This window comes from Drosophila mauritiana, chromosome 3R (assembly GCF_004382145.1).
Source record: "Drosophila mauritiana strain mau12 chromosome 3R, ASM438214v1, whole genome shotgun sequence".
In the NCBI taxonomy this organism is placed as follows: Eukaryota; Metazoa; Arthropoda; class Insecta; order Diptera; family Drosophilidae; genus Drosophila; species Drosophila mauritiana.
The window spans coordinates 20,238,576-20,254,905 of NC_046670.1; the positions used below are offsets into that span (position 1 = coordinate 20,238,576).

Genomic DNA, 16,330 nt, shown 5'->3' on the forward strand with positions numbered 1-16,330 from the left:
AATATTCATAAGATGGAATCAACCAATTTTAGGCTGTAGGTTAACTTGGGAATTTATTATAATTGCAACCGAAACATGAGGATCAGACGATTCTAGTCCTAGATATCTAACCGGAAAATGTTGCACATATGCATATTTGAAACCGAAACTAAAGGGAATGTGATTTGTGACATGTATTCCAGGACTACATGTTGCGCTTGGCGGCCAGGAGGCGGGATCGAGGCAGACGACACTGGCTGATGCTGTGCAGGCGGTACTGCATCTCCGGCTGCGTGACCTTCTCGTACAGCTTCTTCTTGGCCTCGGCGACCGTGTGGACAAGCACACCATCGCCGCCCTCATCCATGTTGAAGGCTTCGCCCTCGGCGCACTCGGGACACTGTTGGGTGAGCACAATGTCATTGAGATCGGTGGGCAGCTCGCAGATCTTCTCGATCTGCTTGACCACATAGTCGAAGCGACCCTCCTCCTGGCGCTCCATCACATAAACACTAGCCGTCAGCTCCTGGACCCTTGTCTCGAGCAGCTTAAGGAAGCGATTGACATTAACCAGATTGACGTGGGTGTGGTCACCAAGGAGCTTGGTCAGCGGACTGGCGTCAATGGAACACATCTCGCAGACCGTCTCCACGCCCTGCAGAAGATTCTCCAAACGTGCATCGTTGTTCTCCCGCGCCTTGTGCAGTTCCATGTTGGATTCCTGTTTGGTACGCACCTTGTTCTCCAGGCTGGATATCTGATCCAGTTGGTCCTGCAGTGTGTTGGAGTTATCCTTTTTCAGGTTGACTATATCCTCAAACAGTCGATTCACCGAATTATTCAGCATAGTTATGTGGTAGCTCATTTCGTTGGCATAGTTGAAGAACGAGTAATAGAGACTCTCCTGCTGCTGAAACTTATCGATCACCTCGTCCATATTGCTGGAGTCTGTGTACTGGAGGATCTTCTGCAGCACCGAGTTGTAGAGATTGATCTTTTTGTTGTGCACCCGTCGGAACTCATCCCTTCGCTTGTACTCCTTGGGCTGCAAATCGGCCAGCTCTCGAGGCTTAGACTTGCAATTCAGGAAGGCGGTGTTGTCACCATCGGCTGCCACCTTTCGCATAATGCCCTGCATCTCCACACGTCTCATGTCGCGCTCCTTGGCCTCCCTTTTGGCCAGCAAATCAATTTTCTCGTACACCTCAATGCAGCCATCGAAGGTATTCAGTGCGTACTCGATCAGATCTATGAGATACTTTTTCTCGCTGTTCAGCTTCTGCACCATTTTGGTGTATGAATCATTGAAGAAGGTGCGGTGATTCAGGATGCGGATGAGCTGCTCTCGCAGATCCGCATTGGCTGCCGTGAAACCGCACTCCTGACGCACTCCCACCTCCAGGGAATTCTCCAAAATGGTCATCCTTTTCCGGGCCCGCATTACATACGCCTGATGTTGCTGATCCGGAATGGTTAAACGATTCAGGTTGTATATTTGCTTGGACATGCGACTTATCTCCTTCTCCATGTTGGAAATCGATGTCTTCAGCGAGTTAATATCCTGCGACAGGTTCTCCTGGCACTCGACATGGCAGCGGATCAGTTCCAGCCAGCGATTGTTCTGTTTTTTGTGGGTAGTGCCACTGGCCACCCAGATCTGGGCCCGCAGATCGTTCTTCTCCTCCTCCAGCTGGTCGATGGCCGTCTCAAAGCTGGCCTCGATGATAGTCTCCTTGCGGGTCTTGAGTTTGCTGGACAGGATCTTCTTGTACTCGCGCTGTCGCTTGCCCAGTTCCTTGTGCTTCAGCAGGTAGCTTTCCAGGAAGGCAAGCTTGTCAAACTTCTTGATTTCCTCCATGGCGAATGCTTTCTTCTATAGGTAACCCAAAACGGAGTTCCACCTTATATAAGTGGGGACTTTACTAACGCAAATCAAGCAGAATATTCGTGTTTGTATGTTGGCTTTAATCTCTAAACTCTAAACTCTCTATCTAAACTCTAAATAAGATGAATTGTATGTCAAGGCGTATGTGGCGTATATTTTAGATAAAAACATAAAAATTAAAAATAATATATTGCATAACTAGATCGAGCATTTAAGCCAATATAATTTGTTGGTTGATTTAAATTAGGCATATTTCATGTTTTAATTAAGTAGTAACTCTTTTATTAAGCTTAAGAATTAAGAATTAACCAATTAAAAACTGTGAATTTCTTGTGTAAACCACTACTGTTGCGAAATTCCGGAGCTTTCCATGGCTTGGAAAATTTTGAATGATGACCAGACGTAAGCGGCCCTCCGCAGATCGTTGCACAATTCAAATTTGTGGGCCATCTCCTTGATGCCACGTGCTGCAGATTCCATAACTGTTTGGAGAGCCGAGTCCACGATATCCGCCTCTGTGGTGCATTGTTGTATCCTCTTAAGTTTCTTATTGGGGCATATGTTCGGCTGAAGGAGAAAAGTAAGGGGTTTTCAAAGAGAATACTACTAAGGCTAAGGATGGACGTACTAGATTACTATCGGGGCATTCATGCAAAGACTCATTGATGGAGTTCATCAGTTCGATAATAAGCTCGGATGTTGATTTAGAGTTCATTTTGCCATATGACACGTGGTTTATGTTTTTGAGGTACTCAAAGTAGGACACTGTTACGCCGCCCGCATTGCAATAGAGATCGGGAACTAGGAGCACACCCTTATCCAATAGGATCTTCTCGCCAGATGGTGTGGTCGGTCCGTTGGCGCCTTCCAGGATCAGCTTGGCCTTGATGTCCTTGGCATTGTCGATGGTTATCACTTTTTGGGTGGCACACGGCATTAGGATATCGGTTTCGGCTATCAGCAAGTCATCCTTAGACTCCTGAGCTTTCGGATATCCCTTAATCGTCTTCTTTTCCTCCGTGTATTCGAAAAGATCCTATAACGTAATGCGTTTCTTTAGAAAATTACCTAGAAAATGGGTGGAGCCACTTACATTGATATCAATGCCATCCTTATTGACGAGAGAAACATCAAACTCTTTTATCCCGATGACTTTGGCGCCCGCCTCATGCACATACTTAGCGGCAAAGGAGCCCACATTGCCGAATCCCTGCACTATGACCGTCTTGTCCTTCCAACCCGTCTTCCACTTGAGCAGATCCATCCATTCCTTATCCTTCAGGAAGAGATCGCCCGCCTTCCAAACGCCTCTGCCCGTTGCCGAATGGCGCCCATTAATGCCGCCGTTGTGAACGGGCTTCCCGGTGACAATAGCCGAGGAATTGATGTCCTTGTAGCCAAATGTCTTCTGGTACTGATCCACAATCCAGCTCATCTCACGCGGACCAGTGTTTACATCGGGCGCAGGCACATCGATGCCTGGGCCAATCATATTACGCTTGAGCAACTCCATCGTGTATCGCCGCGTGATCGTCTGCAGCTCATCCACTGTATACTTCTTTGGATCGATACAAATGCCACCCTTCGATCCACCATAAGGTACATTCACACATGCGCACTTGAACGTCATAATGGCGGCAAGGGCTTTGACTTCGCTCTCGTTCACGTCCAGAGCGTATCGGATTCCTGTAAGAGATCCGATGCTAAAGAATTCGCGGATAGACGACACACTTACCGCCCTTGAGAGGCAATCGATGGCGGACATGATGCGAACGATAACCGCTGATGATCTCGTAGGTGCCGTTTTTGCGAACGATGGGAAAATTGACCTCCACCGAGGTGGAGACGCTGCCCAGCAGATTCAGTATAGCGGTGACTCGAGCCTGACGCTCCTCCGGCTTCATATGCGGATACTTTTCCATTTCCTTGAGCAATGCGGGCTCCATCGTCTGCGCCGCCTTGTGGTAATAATATAGCACCATTTCCGAGAATTCCGGGTCCTTGTCCGTCTCAACTTTTTTCAGCTTCTCGGGCACCTGGTGTGCGGAACGTTTTAATACTTGCCTTGGCATTAGAGGGTAAATCCCATTCAAAATCCGTGCCGTATAACGAAGCATTTTGCAAAAACACAACAATCTAGAAAGTTAATTCGAATTTGGATAAAAATCAACTGATAAGAGAAATACTTGATATTTTGAGCAACTTGATATATTTCCCAGAGAGAACTACGATTTCTCTTGTTGTATTTTCATATTGGTTTTCTTTTATTGTTTTTATCTTAGCATTGTTAATGGTAGCTTTAATATTACGATGTACGCTTGTATAAATACAATATTTTAGAATTGCTCTACAAATGTATGTGTATCTATGTAATCAATATAACGTTATGTTTATGGGTGTAATACGTGGCTATGCATCTACGAGCTAGACTTAAGTAGTTAATAGCTATACACACACATACTAGGTAATAAACACTTCTTGAACTGTCGATTAACGCACTAGGGAAACTATGGATCCTATGTATCTAGGATTAGCCTATAAGTATACAGATAGCAGACGATAACAAGGGCTCATCATAAATACATGATAAGCTGTTGTGCCGTTTTGCGTTTAAAACTTTTGGGATCGCACGGAAGCGCACAGAAGTACGGAAAAAAACGGGGGCGTTTTGGAGTGGAAAACTTAGTTGTACCAGTAGCACAGATTACAGGTTAGACATACATAAATACTAGAGACCTACTTATATGCCATTCACATCTTCATCGCTATGTACATGCATGATTTTGAAATGTTTGTGGTGGTGCCCCGTGCGGGTAAAATGATTATGTAAGTATAACAAAATGTTGCGCTCTAATATCACTTTTGGGACACATGCTTTATGGCCTCTATCAACGTTCGATCCTTGCAGCTGACATCTTCTACGGACTATGTGAGAACGCAGAAGCAACATCGCATTGCACACAGAATTTCAAATTTAATTCGGTTTATCTTCAACTGGTTCTCTTGCTATAAGATCGGCTTACAACTAAATCTGAAGTATTTTAAATTAATTTCAAATTAATTCAAAAGTCTAATTTATACACGGTAATTACAAGCAAATCGGTTTGACAGGTTGGTGGGTGGGGTATTTTTTTTTGTTTCTTTGTGTTTTGTGGGGGGGTCAGGACTTTGGGGATTTGATTTGGGAGTTGGCCAACACTTTAATCTCGTTGCAAGATCGCAGATCGGGGATTGCTGCTTAAAAGCTAACATCACGCTTGGTAAACAATAACGCTCGAAAGTATTTTGCGGCTGGTTGAGTACAATCCGTGGCTGGGAGCAGGTCTCCTGGAGCTGTTCCCATTTTTAGGCAGCTTCTCCGCTGCTCCGCTGCTAATCCACATCTTTTTTCTCAATCTTAAGATCGTACTTGGCCACCAGCTCCTCGGGGGTGTGTCTGTAAATTAAAATAGTTTTTATTAATAAAGATTCGATAGTCTTCTTCCATGTGTCGACTACTTACCCAACTAGATTCTGGAGATCACAGACAAAGCGGTAGACATATCGTTTGCCTGCCGTCTTGTGGATGATGTTTTTGTCATAATAGTAGCGCAGTCCGCGACTCAGCTTCTCGTAGTTCATCTTGGGTTTGTTCTTGCGGATTCCCCAACGACGAGCCACCTGATGAAGATAGATGGATGTAAGTTAGGGATTCACTAATACTTATATTACCAATGGACTTACCTCATCAGGATCTGTTAGCTTGAACTCCCAGCCATCGCCGGTCCACGAGATGAAGCTCTGGCACGTCTTGTCCAGCAGCAACTCGAGCAGGAATTGCCACAGTTGAATGGGACCCGATCCTGTGAAGCAGGGCACTCCGCCCTGCGTCGTGTAGCCACCCAGCAGACCCTTGTCCAGACCCAAGGTGCTCATATACGCTGCCGGATGCTGGTGGGCATGGGCTGCTCCCCACTGATCCATGGCCGTGGACTGGGGGCCCATCGACTGGAAGGATTGGGCATCGTAGGGCGTAAATTCCGGCGGATAACCATCGTGGAATCGACCCCTGCCCGCGTAACTGCCATAGAACTCCGAGCTGCTGTCCATGTAACCGTTGCTGTTTCCGGTGCTTCCGCCGCTGGCTCCACCACTGCCATTTCCCCCACTCGATTGCTGACTCTGGTGATCCTGCGCCGAGATCGTGCTGTGATAATCGCTTTCATCGCCACCGCCTCCGGAGCTCCTGCCGCCGGTTGGCCCACTGCCACTCCCGCCACCGTAGGCGGCCAGGTGGGCGGGCAATCCATAACTACTGAGATCCGTGGGATCGTTCTGGCTATTGCTGCCGCCATAGCCACCGATATTACCATTCTGGGTGCCCGGCTCCTCTTTGAGGTGATGTTGGAAGATCGCCGCCGCCATAAAGTTAATATTATTGTTGTTATTATTGTTGTTATTGCTGCCCGCATTCGCATTGTTGCTGCCACCGCTGTTGTTGTTGTTGCTACTGCTGTTTGTGTTGCTGCTGCTGGTGTTGTTGTTTTCGTTGTTGCTGTTGTTGCTTTGCTGGACAGCGGGCGGCAGCATGGAGTTATTGTTGTTGCTGCTGGCGCTACCGCTGCCATTGACAGTCGGCTGCTGCGATTGCTGCTGCTGCGGGGGCGTGCTGTTGTTGATGCGGTCGTGTGTGTTGCTGGTGTTGTAGCCTGTAAGCGATACGAAACATGAGATGGTAATTGGATTAGACAATGTTATAGATATGGGTATGGGCAGAGTATAATCTGTGGCCGTCAATCAATCCACTTAAAGACGAAATAAGTATTTAGGAAATGAAAGCAGTTCAGCTAGAAAACGATTTGAAAATCAGCGTTCAATTATTTTAAGTTAATTTAAACTTATTATTATCGCTACTGGTTAAAAATGACATATGCAAATATAAAATGTTTGTATGTTACTCATATGATAATTACATTGATGTGATCGAAATTTTGAGAACTTATGAATGAAACGTTCAATTTCTAAGAAATTAAATTTATATTTCTATTAAATTCTCTTTTTTATATCAGAGAAAGAAGTCTTGTCATAAGTTCAAATATAAAATAAAATTTCTATAAAAATCTTAGAAAGCCATGTATTTATCGTGGGAAATTCGCGTCGCTTAAATCTGCAGATACATTTTTCACACGCCAAAACACATTGATTACGGATTGTTCGCAATTTTAATTAAATGCTGTTCATAGAAATGGGGCGTCTCTCAAGCGAGCGAAAGACTTCGAAAACCAATCAAAATCACAGCGCACACACACACAAGCACAGGCCACAAGCACACAGATACCCACGCACACAGACACAACCACCCCGATCTAATGGTGTGCACGCTACATTAATTGCGAATACAGTGAAATTTAACACATTTCGATGTACACTCGTCGTGTATCTGTGGGATACGAAAACCTGTTGGCACATACCCACATACACACGCGCAGCCCTCTAGCTGTCCCACTCGCACACGGCAAAGACATAAAAAGCTTTCCCAGCGCTTCGTTTCGATTCCCATTCGCTCGCAGATACAGAGACACAAAGATACAGATACAGCCCCTCGTTGGCTGGCCAAAGAGTTGGCAGCGCCTCTTTAGGTGCCGCCTCCAGAGAGCGCAAGAGCATCCGTATCTGCCAGGTACATCTGTATCTGAGGCCGGCCACAGGGGCATCTTCTAGCGCTCAACAAGCCACTTATCACCCAGCGCAATCGGATGCACGCAGCGAAAAATGTGATGGCAGTGTGTTTGAAGTATATTTAATATTGTAACTATATGCAGATATAATTAAATTTAAATTTGACTTTGTGAAGTGAAAACTAAACGTAGTGTATGTTGAATATCCTTAGTTAGTTAGAACTTAGTTACAACATTTTTTCTCTGCGTGTATGTAACAGTCCTCCCCCCTTAGCCACCGCGACTTGTTGCGTGTCAAACACTTAAAAACAAATTACGAATTTAATTATGCCACCGCAAGGCGTCTTCTTCTGGTTTGCTGCCTTTTCACACCCCAGCAATCGTAATTAAAAGCACCGTTTTTGATGTCGGTAAATATTTGCTGACCTGTACCTGAACTAAAGAAGTTGACATCCGAGTCCGTGTAGTAGGCATTCGCATCGCCCACAAAGGGCGCCATATCATTGAAGTAGCCCAGTCCCAGCGAAGCAGCCGTGGAGCTGCTCAACGCCCCCACCAGGTTGTTCGCAGTCGCGCTCCCGGTGGCGAATCCCTGCGATGAGGCACTCGACGAGGAGCCACTCGAACTGGAGCCGGAGGAGGTGGTGGTGGTGCTGCCCGTACTGCCGCCGGATAAACGATGATGGGGCAGCTGGGCTGATGATCCGTATCCGTGTTGCTGCTGCTGCTGCGACTGGTGGCTGTGCTGCTGCTGCTGCTGCTGTTGCGGGTGTTGCAGGAGTAGGGATTGCTGCTGCTGCTGCAGCTGCTGTTGCATCGTGTGATGGCTGTGCAGTCCTGTCTGCTGCGCCAATTGGTGATGCGGATGGCTGTGATGGCTGTGGTGATGATGATGATGATGCTGAGCCAGGTGGTAGCTGGGATAGTTCTCATAGCTTTGCAGGACCATGTTGTAGTTGGGCGCCGTGTGGCAATTGTTATTGTTGTTGCTGCTGCTGCTGCTGGTGGTGGTGGTGTTGAAGTGACTCTGATTGAGATGCTCCTGGAGCTGCTGCTCCTTATCGCTGTCCAAGGCGTTGGTGGCACTGATTATGCTGGCATTCACTAAAAACGCAGAGGGCGGCATTTCTTCGCTTCAAAATGATCGGTACTCAAAAACGGAAACTCCACCTCGCTGGTCAAAGTGCACGTCATTGACTCTGAACTAGGCAAATCTGCGGGATCAGCTCTCAATTGATTAGAATGGATTGTCCCCTTATGCTGGTGGTACTTGCAGTTGTATTAAAATTGATTTCACTTCACTTTCGTTTCTCTGGTTTTGTGATGTTTTGGGGGTATATTTTAATTTTTGCACTGTCAGTTGTTGTTTTGTGTGGTTTATGAATTTGGTTTTTTTTGGATGCGGGTCCTAATCAATTGGATGGCCCGCTGGACAATTGATAAGTTTTAGGTATGAGGGTGTGATATTACCAAATCCCTGCTTTCTTTTAATTGGTATGTGTATCTACGATCGCACTTGTTCAGATACATATATGTATTTGCGGCATTCGCAGTTCACACACCGTCGCGAATTCTTAGCACTTTTGCGAATTAATGGCAATTAATTGTGAGCACTTCACGATCGTCGCTCTGGCACGGGCGATAAATTAATGCGCATATCGTAACTATATGTACATTGTTTTCATTCCGCGCTACAATCAGTATGTTTGCTGTTGTTTTTCTTTCGTTCCTTAAATTCACATTTAATTTTTTCCTTTATCGTTATTGTGTATTTTGCGCGCCTTTTCCCCGATAAAAAACAGAACGGGACGTAAGATCAAGTTGGGACCACTATATAGATGATGGGCTACTATATACACAAAGAGCATGCGACGTCAGCTCCGCCACCTTCGACATCCGTTCAAGAACTGAAGTTGCTCTGAAGTTGCACTCGGGTTGTTGGCTGTTCGTCGGCCAGCTCGGCACTGGCTCTCTCTGTCTGGCCGCGTCGCCTCTCGCTCGCACACAAACGACCGTGTGTGGGAGAGAATGCTTCGTGTGCGCTTCGGCTCGACGACTTCGTCTCGCATTCCGAGATACCGAGATACAGATACGAATGTGCCAATGGCAAATAATAATAATGGAATACTTTCACAGGGTGTTTCTCACACGCTCTCGGCACAATCAGCCATCCATCGACTGCTCTCTTAGTTAGTGGCAGTGACTAAAAAAAGCCACAGCGACTAAAATTAAATGGCCCGCCGCTGCGCATTTAAGGCAAACGTTTGCTAAAAGAGTTTCGTAGTTCTAATTGTTGAATTGGAACCTTTAGCGCATCTTAAATTATCTGAATATTTTTTGTTTGTTTCATATCAGCTAGATAGAGTTTTTAAGAAAAGCTTAAACACAATGTTATCATTACCCGAAAGTTACTCATTTCACAGAAAATATTCTTTATAAAATTGTTATCTGTATTTCGTAAGACTAAAACTATTGTTTGATATCATTTTCTTAAACGGATGTTTCTGCGGAATTTTAGCTCTTATCCATTGCAATTAGCTTTTTCTTTTACGAATTATTCATCATTTAAATGTTTTTTTAGCAAAAGTACAGTTGCTAGTCGAAATTGGGTTTTTTGTAATCATTAACAACGCCAACTCGCTAGACCCGTCAAAATGGCCCTCAGCAAATCAGAAGACAGCGAGGCAGCGACGAACGGAATAAACAGATACAAAAGTATCTCGGCCCACTGGTCAGTTGGCTGGGCTCTTGGCGATCATTACCATGATGATCGAGTGGGCAGCACATCATCAGCGAGCTCCACACAGCAAATGTATCTCACAGATACTCGCATAATGAGCCAAAGTGGGATTGGCTGCCGCCTCTCACAAACACATTCGTTCGATGAGATCATGCCAAAAAAAAAGGAAAACGAAAAACAGAGCAGCAAGAAATTAAAAATTAGTTAACTATTCCAAACCGAAGGCGTACGTGTCTTTGACTTGGCCCCACTTTCAGATACACATATGTATTATATAAATAACTTTTTGTTTTGGCTAATGAACAGCAAAAAATAAATAAAAATGGTGGCCATAGCTCTGGAAACGTGTTTTGGGGCATTTTTTCCGCTGTCCGTTAGCCAATGACAATTTGCTTTGGATTTTCGGGCTAAATACGAGTCCGAAACGTGAAATCCAGAATGACACGTTTTAACTTCGAAAAGATAGATCCATGGCTGAGTGGTTAGAGATATCGAACGCCATGAAGAAGCTATAGGTGAGGTGGATTTTTCGCTTATCAGGCTTTGGGGGCAGCTGCTCTTATCGGCGGGGGAATCGCTTGTTGATTCTCAACCCACTGATACAAATTGCAATGGCCTCAAGTGGTCGTCTTTTCTTGGAAATCCCCAATGCACCTCGAGCTGATAAAGCACAAAAGTTATGCGCTGGGGTTATTACACGAAACAAAGTTGCCAATTTAACGGCATACATAATAAATACGCATAAGGAAGCCCCAAAACTAAACAGCTGTTGACCATATTTGGTTGTGGCCACAAAAGGATGGCTTGCTTACTTTTTTGGCCACTTAAGAATTCTTGCAGCACAATCATATTTATAATGTAAAATATATTTATAAAAAAAATTTATTTTTTCGTTAGCTTCTTGTTTTTTCCTCTTTGATTTGCTGCGCTAAGTGCTGAAGAACAATAGAGACACACAAAAAACACAAGCGGAAATACAAAAAACGCAGTGAAAGAAGCAGAGCTACCTCGCTGGGAGCAAGGGAGAGGGGCTGCCGCCGAGAGCGAGATAGATGATGCGCCTCGCTTACGACCATTTCCGGTTGAAGCACGTGCGCACATTTTGAAGAGGAGCGTAACCATCGAACCCCAGCTACTCCTCCCATTTTGCCTCCTCCCAAAGACTGCACATAACCCGATGAAGAGCCACCACCAAAGCAGAAAACCAATCACAATCTCATAAAACCGGCGACACTTCCACCAAAAAGGGATAAAGAAAACAAAACAAGCCCCGAGTCTTCGTTTTCGTCTTCAGGGGAGTAAATGTAGATCCTACTTGCCGAAAACGCACACGTTCGCAGCCAAGGGTTAACATAATAATTGTCGTTGTCTTGAATAAATGCACACACAAAAAAATCAGATCAAGCTTAATTAAATAAGTGATAACTATAATCATAAAGCGGGAAAACCAAGAAACCATAAAGTTTAAGCTACAAAAGCATTTAATCCTTAAGCTTATATTAATTTTTTCTAATTTGTTTCCTTTAATTGCATTACCCCAAAACGTTTCTTTCTGTGTACCAAATAATAAGATGGTGTGTGCCAAAAACAAAAAAAAAAAGGATAAAATGGAATAAGCATACTTTCAGTTGAATTTCAATTAAAACTCGTTCTGTTCGCACAAAAGGATTACACATTTAATGCAATAAGGATCTCAGGGAGGAGGCGGAGTTGCAGGAAGCGCCTACGGGAAGAACAAAGGCAATGGGCAAGGTACTCCCGAATCTAGGGATTCCTTTCGGATGAGCCTGCCTGCCAACAGCTGTCGACTGACACTCGAGATCATCAGCCATTCAATTGATATCAAACTGGAGTAGGATCCCTGCCAGGATCTCGCTTACCCAGTGCACGTGTGCAAATTGCACTCTCTGCGCTCTGTCTTTTGTACCATATACACAGCACTGCAAGCACTTCCGGCCCCATCCCGCTAATGTAAATCGGATGTCAATGCATTGCGCGTGAGGCATATCAATTAAAAAAGACGAGGCAACCGAGAGAGCGAGTGAGTGCGAGGCAAAACGCCAGAGAGAACCTGTTAGAAGACAAGCCGCATAAATAAATAAACTGTTAGGCTGGAAAACGGAAGGAAATCGTAAACACAAGCCAGTAGTTGTTGCTGCTGCTGATGTTTTGACACGCATACTATCATAATTACAGCTCCCAGTAATGCCCATTTCCCCCACCGACGCCCCTTTTGGAGCAACACCATCCAGCCCACCTTGCCCACCTGTTCTTTTCTGTTCTGAAGCTGATGCTTCCGTGCAGCGGCCAAGAATAATATCAATTTTCTATGTAAACTCACCCCCAACCCCCTCGGCGGGCCCCCCATCTTTCGACTGCAATTTCAGGTTGGGAAGAATACCTGCATTTTGACAACAAAATAAACACTGATCCCAGCAGCAGCTATAGCTATAGCTATAGCTACCTCTGATTGTTGGGAGCCGTAAACAACACACACTAAATACAAACAACAATAATCATAATAACGCTGGACTCTTACGATCTTACGATCTTGAGATCCGCATGCGTTTCACAGCTCCTGGCTGCGAAGAGCGGAAATGAAACCAGATACTTTGATAGCAACATGGCAACGCATGCGCAGCTGGGCCACAAGATCTTCACTCGTACACATGTACGTACATACGAGTTTGAGTATGTACGTATGTACTGGATATGTACTTATCGATCTTGATTAAGCAAAACGCTGCCAAGTGCTCTTGATCTTGATTTAGATTTCGATTGAGACTGCTGAAGTAGGATATGATCCTGCAGTTGCTAAATGCCGCGGATGTCATTGATCTGGCATCGGATCGGATCGGATCTGAACTGAACTGAGATCGATCAAAATGCCGTCTGAAAACTGAGAAGTTGGCTGACTTTTGTGCGAAAATGAGACACTAACCGATGCTGCCTGGGAAATGGTCGAGGAAACCGGAGCTTCACGACAGGTGGATCAAGATTGTGGGTCAGGTTCTAAGATTTGGGTGCGCAAATTAGGCGATCATGCTGCGAAAGATATTTGCCAGCAGATAGTATATTTTAACTGAAGATCTTATCACAGACCAATATCCAGGTAATATAGCAGATCAAGTGCACACATTCTGGAACCCTATCAGGTTTGAGTGATCGTGAGAAACTGATTTCTAATGTGACAGATGTGTATCTGTTTAGTATGTTAATGCTGTCACTCTTTAAAGACATGCAACCTGTAAAGCATAGATTAGTTAGTCTCCATTTAACACTAAGAACAGGAATCAGTTTATTCTTTAATATTCAGATACTTTTTTCTGCAATTCCAATCCAACATGAATTGATGGTAAAGTGATCGTGAGAGTGCCGGACATTCAATCAATATTTGTTTTACATCATTAATATCATTTTACAAAACCGGAAATGGTGCTGCTGGCTATTTAGGTCATAAATCAGGGGTGCTTTGTATCAGGATCCTTTTTATAATGCGTGTGTTCCTCATATGATGATAAAATATACAATAGCTATTTGAAAATGTTTTTCATCTAGAGACCTCAATATTGGCACATAAATTCCTAGGTGTCCTAATTCTCCGCCACAAGCTGATCGCTTGGGGGACCTTTGGCTGTAATTAGATCTAAGATCAATAGCAACACTTTCCGTTAAACCGGAAATGATCATGTTGGCCATCAAGTGATCTTCAATCAGGACTCCTACCATTCAGGATACTCTATCTGCGTGCTCGTGTGTGTGTATGTTTCTTCAGTTCGTCAGATGTGCAGCCAAGGAAACAGTTGGCCAGAAGACAGAGAGTGACTCGCTAAATGGCTCATTTATGGCCATTTCCCACTGCGCGGCAACAACGCACCCAAAATGTGGCATGCGGTCACCTTCGACAACTACAACAACAACGGCAACATCGAAGCGGTACGACAACAACAGCTAGAGTACCGCAAAGCACAAACGAATGAACCTGAACCTGAATATGAACCTGAATGTGAAAAGAGCTGCGGGGGTGGGGCAGTTGCAACTCAAGCGGCTGACTAAATGTCAGGGTATTCTGCACCTGTCCGACTATCGCCATGCCAACAAAAACAACAACACACGAACATCAGGGGCGAGGGAGAAATGCTCATATATATACGTATATATACGGAAAAAGACATAATGAAAAAACTGCGTGCGTCGACAGAATTTTGGACAGCGACAACATGTGTTGCTGCTGTAGCGAGGGACAACTGTTGTGCACCGCTGACTGCGTTTGCTCTTTTTTCCAGTTTCATAATGCACTAAAAACCATCATGCAGTTCCGATATTAAATTCTATATAGAATAATTTAATTTACAGACTATACAATTAGTACTATTAATACTAGTAAAACCAATATTAAACATTTATATAATTTCCCTTTTAGTTTTCTAAGAAGAAATGTATCTTGAACAGCTGTCACATGTTTAGTTTCTTAACCCATATTCATATTTTTCTCGCCGTGTACTTTCGCCCTGGTCAGATTGTGCACACAGATGCAGGTATCGCCCACACAATAACCATGAGAGTGTGAGAAACTGCAGGCAGCCTGTTCCTCCTGCGCCCGCTCCTGCTCCCTTTCCATGATCCTGCCTCCTGCCCTTTTCCTGGTTCCTTCTTCCTTGTTCCTTATTCCACGATCTGCCCCCCACTCCTCCACTTGCTGTATGTGTGCCTACTACTTCGGGCGAACAAGATGCAGTCAAGCGATATTAGAATGCCCGAAATGCGGAGCCAGGGGATCTATGGATCTCAAGATCCGAAGAACCGAAGGGCAGAGGAGGGAATCTACCTGCCATCAGGCCACTTTGGGCTTGCCTAATTTACTTGTGCCCTCGCCGCATTGTTCTTGCAGTTTTCATTCATAAAATCTGAAATCTCTACCCTGGCGAGGCATTGAACTTGGTCGGGAAGGAGCAGCATAAAGGAATCTCAAGGTGCATCGATTCGGAACTAAAGGAAGTAAATTACCGGATGTTGTCTACTCATTTGCTTGTTGTTCTTTTCGTATTCCCTTTGCCCTTTTGCTTTGATTCATCGAAATGTCCTGCGGGCAGTCCTTTGTGGACGACCTTGCTGCGCTGCTGCTTGTTGCTCATTTTTCACTTGAAACCGAAACCAAAGCGAACAAAACGAGCTGAATGCAAGCCAATAAAACATTTTGCCAATCCCTGGGATACACCTTTCTTATTTTTTTTTTTTTTTGCGTCGGTGGGTAGTGGATATCGAATGGCATGATATCCTGGCAGCCCCTTTAATTGCACACCTCGTATGCAATGAGTTTTTAATTGCCATTCAACTGTTGGCCAACTCGGTAGTTGACGCTTTCCCACGCTACCCAACTAACTTTTTATAGTTTTGTGCGTTTTTTTTTTCTTTCTTTAATTTTTGATAAATTACACAACAAATGCAGGAGCGATGTTACGGCTGATTGCGCCGCAATTTCTCGTTAAAGGACACGTACAATTGGCTGAGGGTGCAGAGCGTGGGAGAGCTGCGCGGGGGTGGTGGCAATGTTTATTGCTTTATGGCCCATAACTTTTAAACGGTGGACTAATTATGAAACAAGTTGAGTCGATCATGGCGATAAGAGGTGGCAAATGTGTTGCTATTAACTTACTGAATGTGTAATTTATGAAAACTCTCGTTATATCATCTTTTAGACATGCACATTTCAATTGCTTGTACTGCTTTCATTAGTTCCTTTAAGTTATTTACAATTTGAGTTTTATTTTTTATTGCCATTTTTAACAACCGATCAAACAAAACTAAAAACAAAAACTCCGCCCCAACACTTTCATCTGTTATCATCTATGGGCATTGAGTGGACAACTTTGGGGCATTACAGATACTTACTAGGGACTAAGCAAATAGAGTAGAAACCTCTCAGGTAAACAACTACAACGAGGGCTGGCTGGCAAATAGCAGCGAATGAAACAATGAGAAAACAACATGGACAGAAAAAATATAAACAAATCAGCTGCGCAAGCGCACAGATCAAACGCCGAAAGGCCGACAGCTCAGAAAAAAAAC

General features: G+C 44.5%; 3 protein-coding genes across 6 annotated transcripts in view; all 3 read right to left on the reverse strand.

Annotated features, from left to right (window-relative positions):
• Window positions 1-1,978, reverse strand: LOC117143475. Its single transcript, XM_033308189.1, has one exon. It carries the CDS (start codon window positions 1,835-1,837, stop codon window positions 185-187), a length of 1,653 nt encoding a protein of 550 aa, XP_033164080.1. The 5' UTR covers window positions 1,838-1,978; the 3' UTR covers window positions 1-184.
• A 141-nt stretch (window positions 1,979-2,119) lies between these two features.
• Window positions 2,120-4,076, reverse strand: LOC117142256 (glutamate dehydrogenase, mitochondrial). Its single transcript, XM_033306118.1, has 4 exons — window positions 3,600-4,076; window positions 2,958-3,550; window positions 2,493-2,900; window positions 2,120-2,431 (listed from the first exon to the last, which is right to left on the reverse strand). The coding sequence occupies exons 1-4, from the start codon at window positions 3,979-3,981 to the stop codon at window positions 2,207-2,209; spliced, it is 1,608 nt and encodes a 535-aa protein (XP_033162009.1). The 5' UTR covers window positions 3,982-4,076; the 3' UTR covers window positions 2,120-2,206.
• Window positions 4,077-4,962: 886 nt separating this feature from the next.
• LOC117142255 (ETS-like protein pointed) overlaps window positions 4,963-16,330 on the reverse strand; it is a 54,695-nt gene continuing 43,327 nt past the window's right edge. For 2 of the 4 annotated variants that reach the window (XM_033306114.1, XM_033306115.1), the window contains 3 exons: window positions 5,588-6,552; window positions 5,367-5,524; window positions 4,963-5,300 (listed from right to left, as the gene is read on the reverse strand). In XM_033306114.1, the coding sequence (XP_033162005.1) occupies window positions 5,237-5,300; window positions 5,367-5,524; window positions 5,588-6,552 (1,187 nt within the window). In that variant the 3' untranslated portion in view covers window positions 4,963-5,236. Of the gene's footprint in view, window positions 5,301-5,366; window positions 5,525-5,587; window positions 6,553-7,947; window positions 9,434-16,330 lie in introns of those variants that run through there. The other 2 variants (XM_033306117.1, XM_033306116.1) reach the window with 2 other exon arrangements.

Bases quoted from the DNA above. Each gene is read 5' to 3' on its own strand.
- LOC117143475 (XM_033308189.1), bottom strand. From the start codon at position 1,837: ATGGAGGAAATCAAGAAGTTTGACAAGCTTGCCTTCCTGGAAAGCTAC.
- LOC117142256 (XM_033306118.1), bottom strand. From the start codon at position 3,981: ATGCTTCGTTATACGGCACGGATTTTGAATGGGATTTACCCTCTAATG. The intron at 2,901-2,957 runs GTAAGTGGCTCC...ATTACGTTATAG, and splicing joins AGGATGGCATTGATATCAAT to GATCTTTTCGAATACACGGA. The intron at 2,432-2,492 runs GTACGTCCATCC...TTTCTCCTTCAG, and splicing joins AATGCCCCGATAGTAATCTA to CCGAACATATGCCCCAATAA.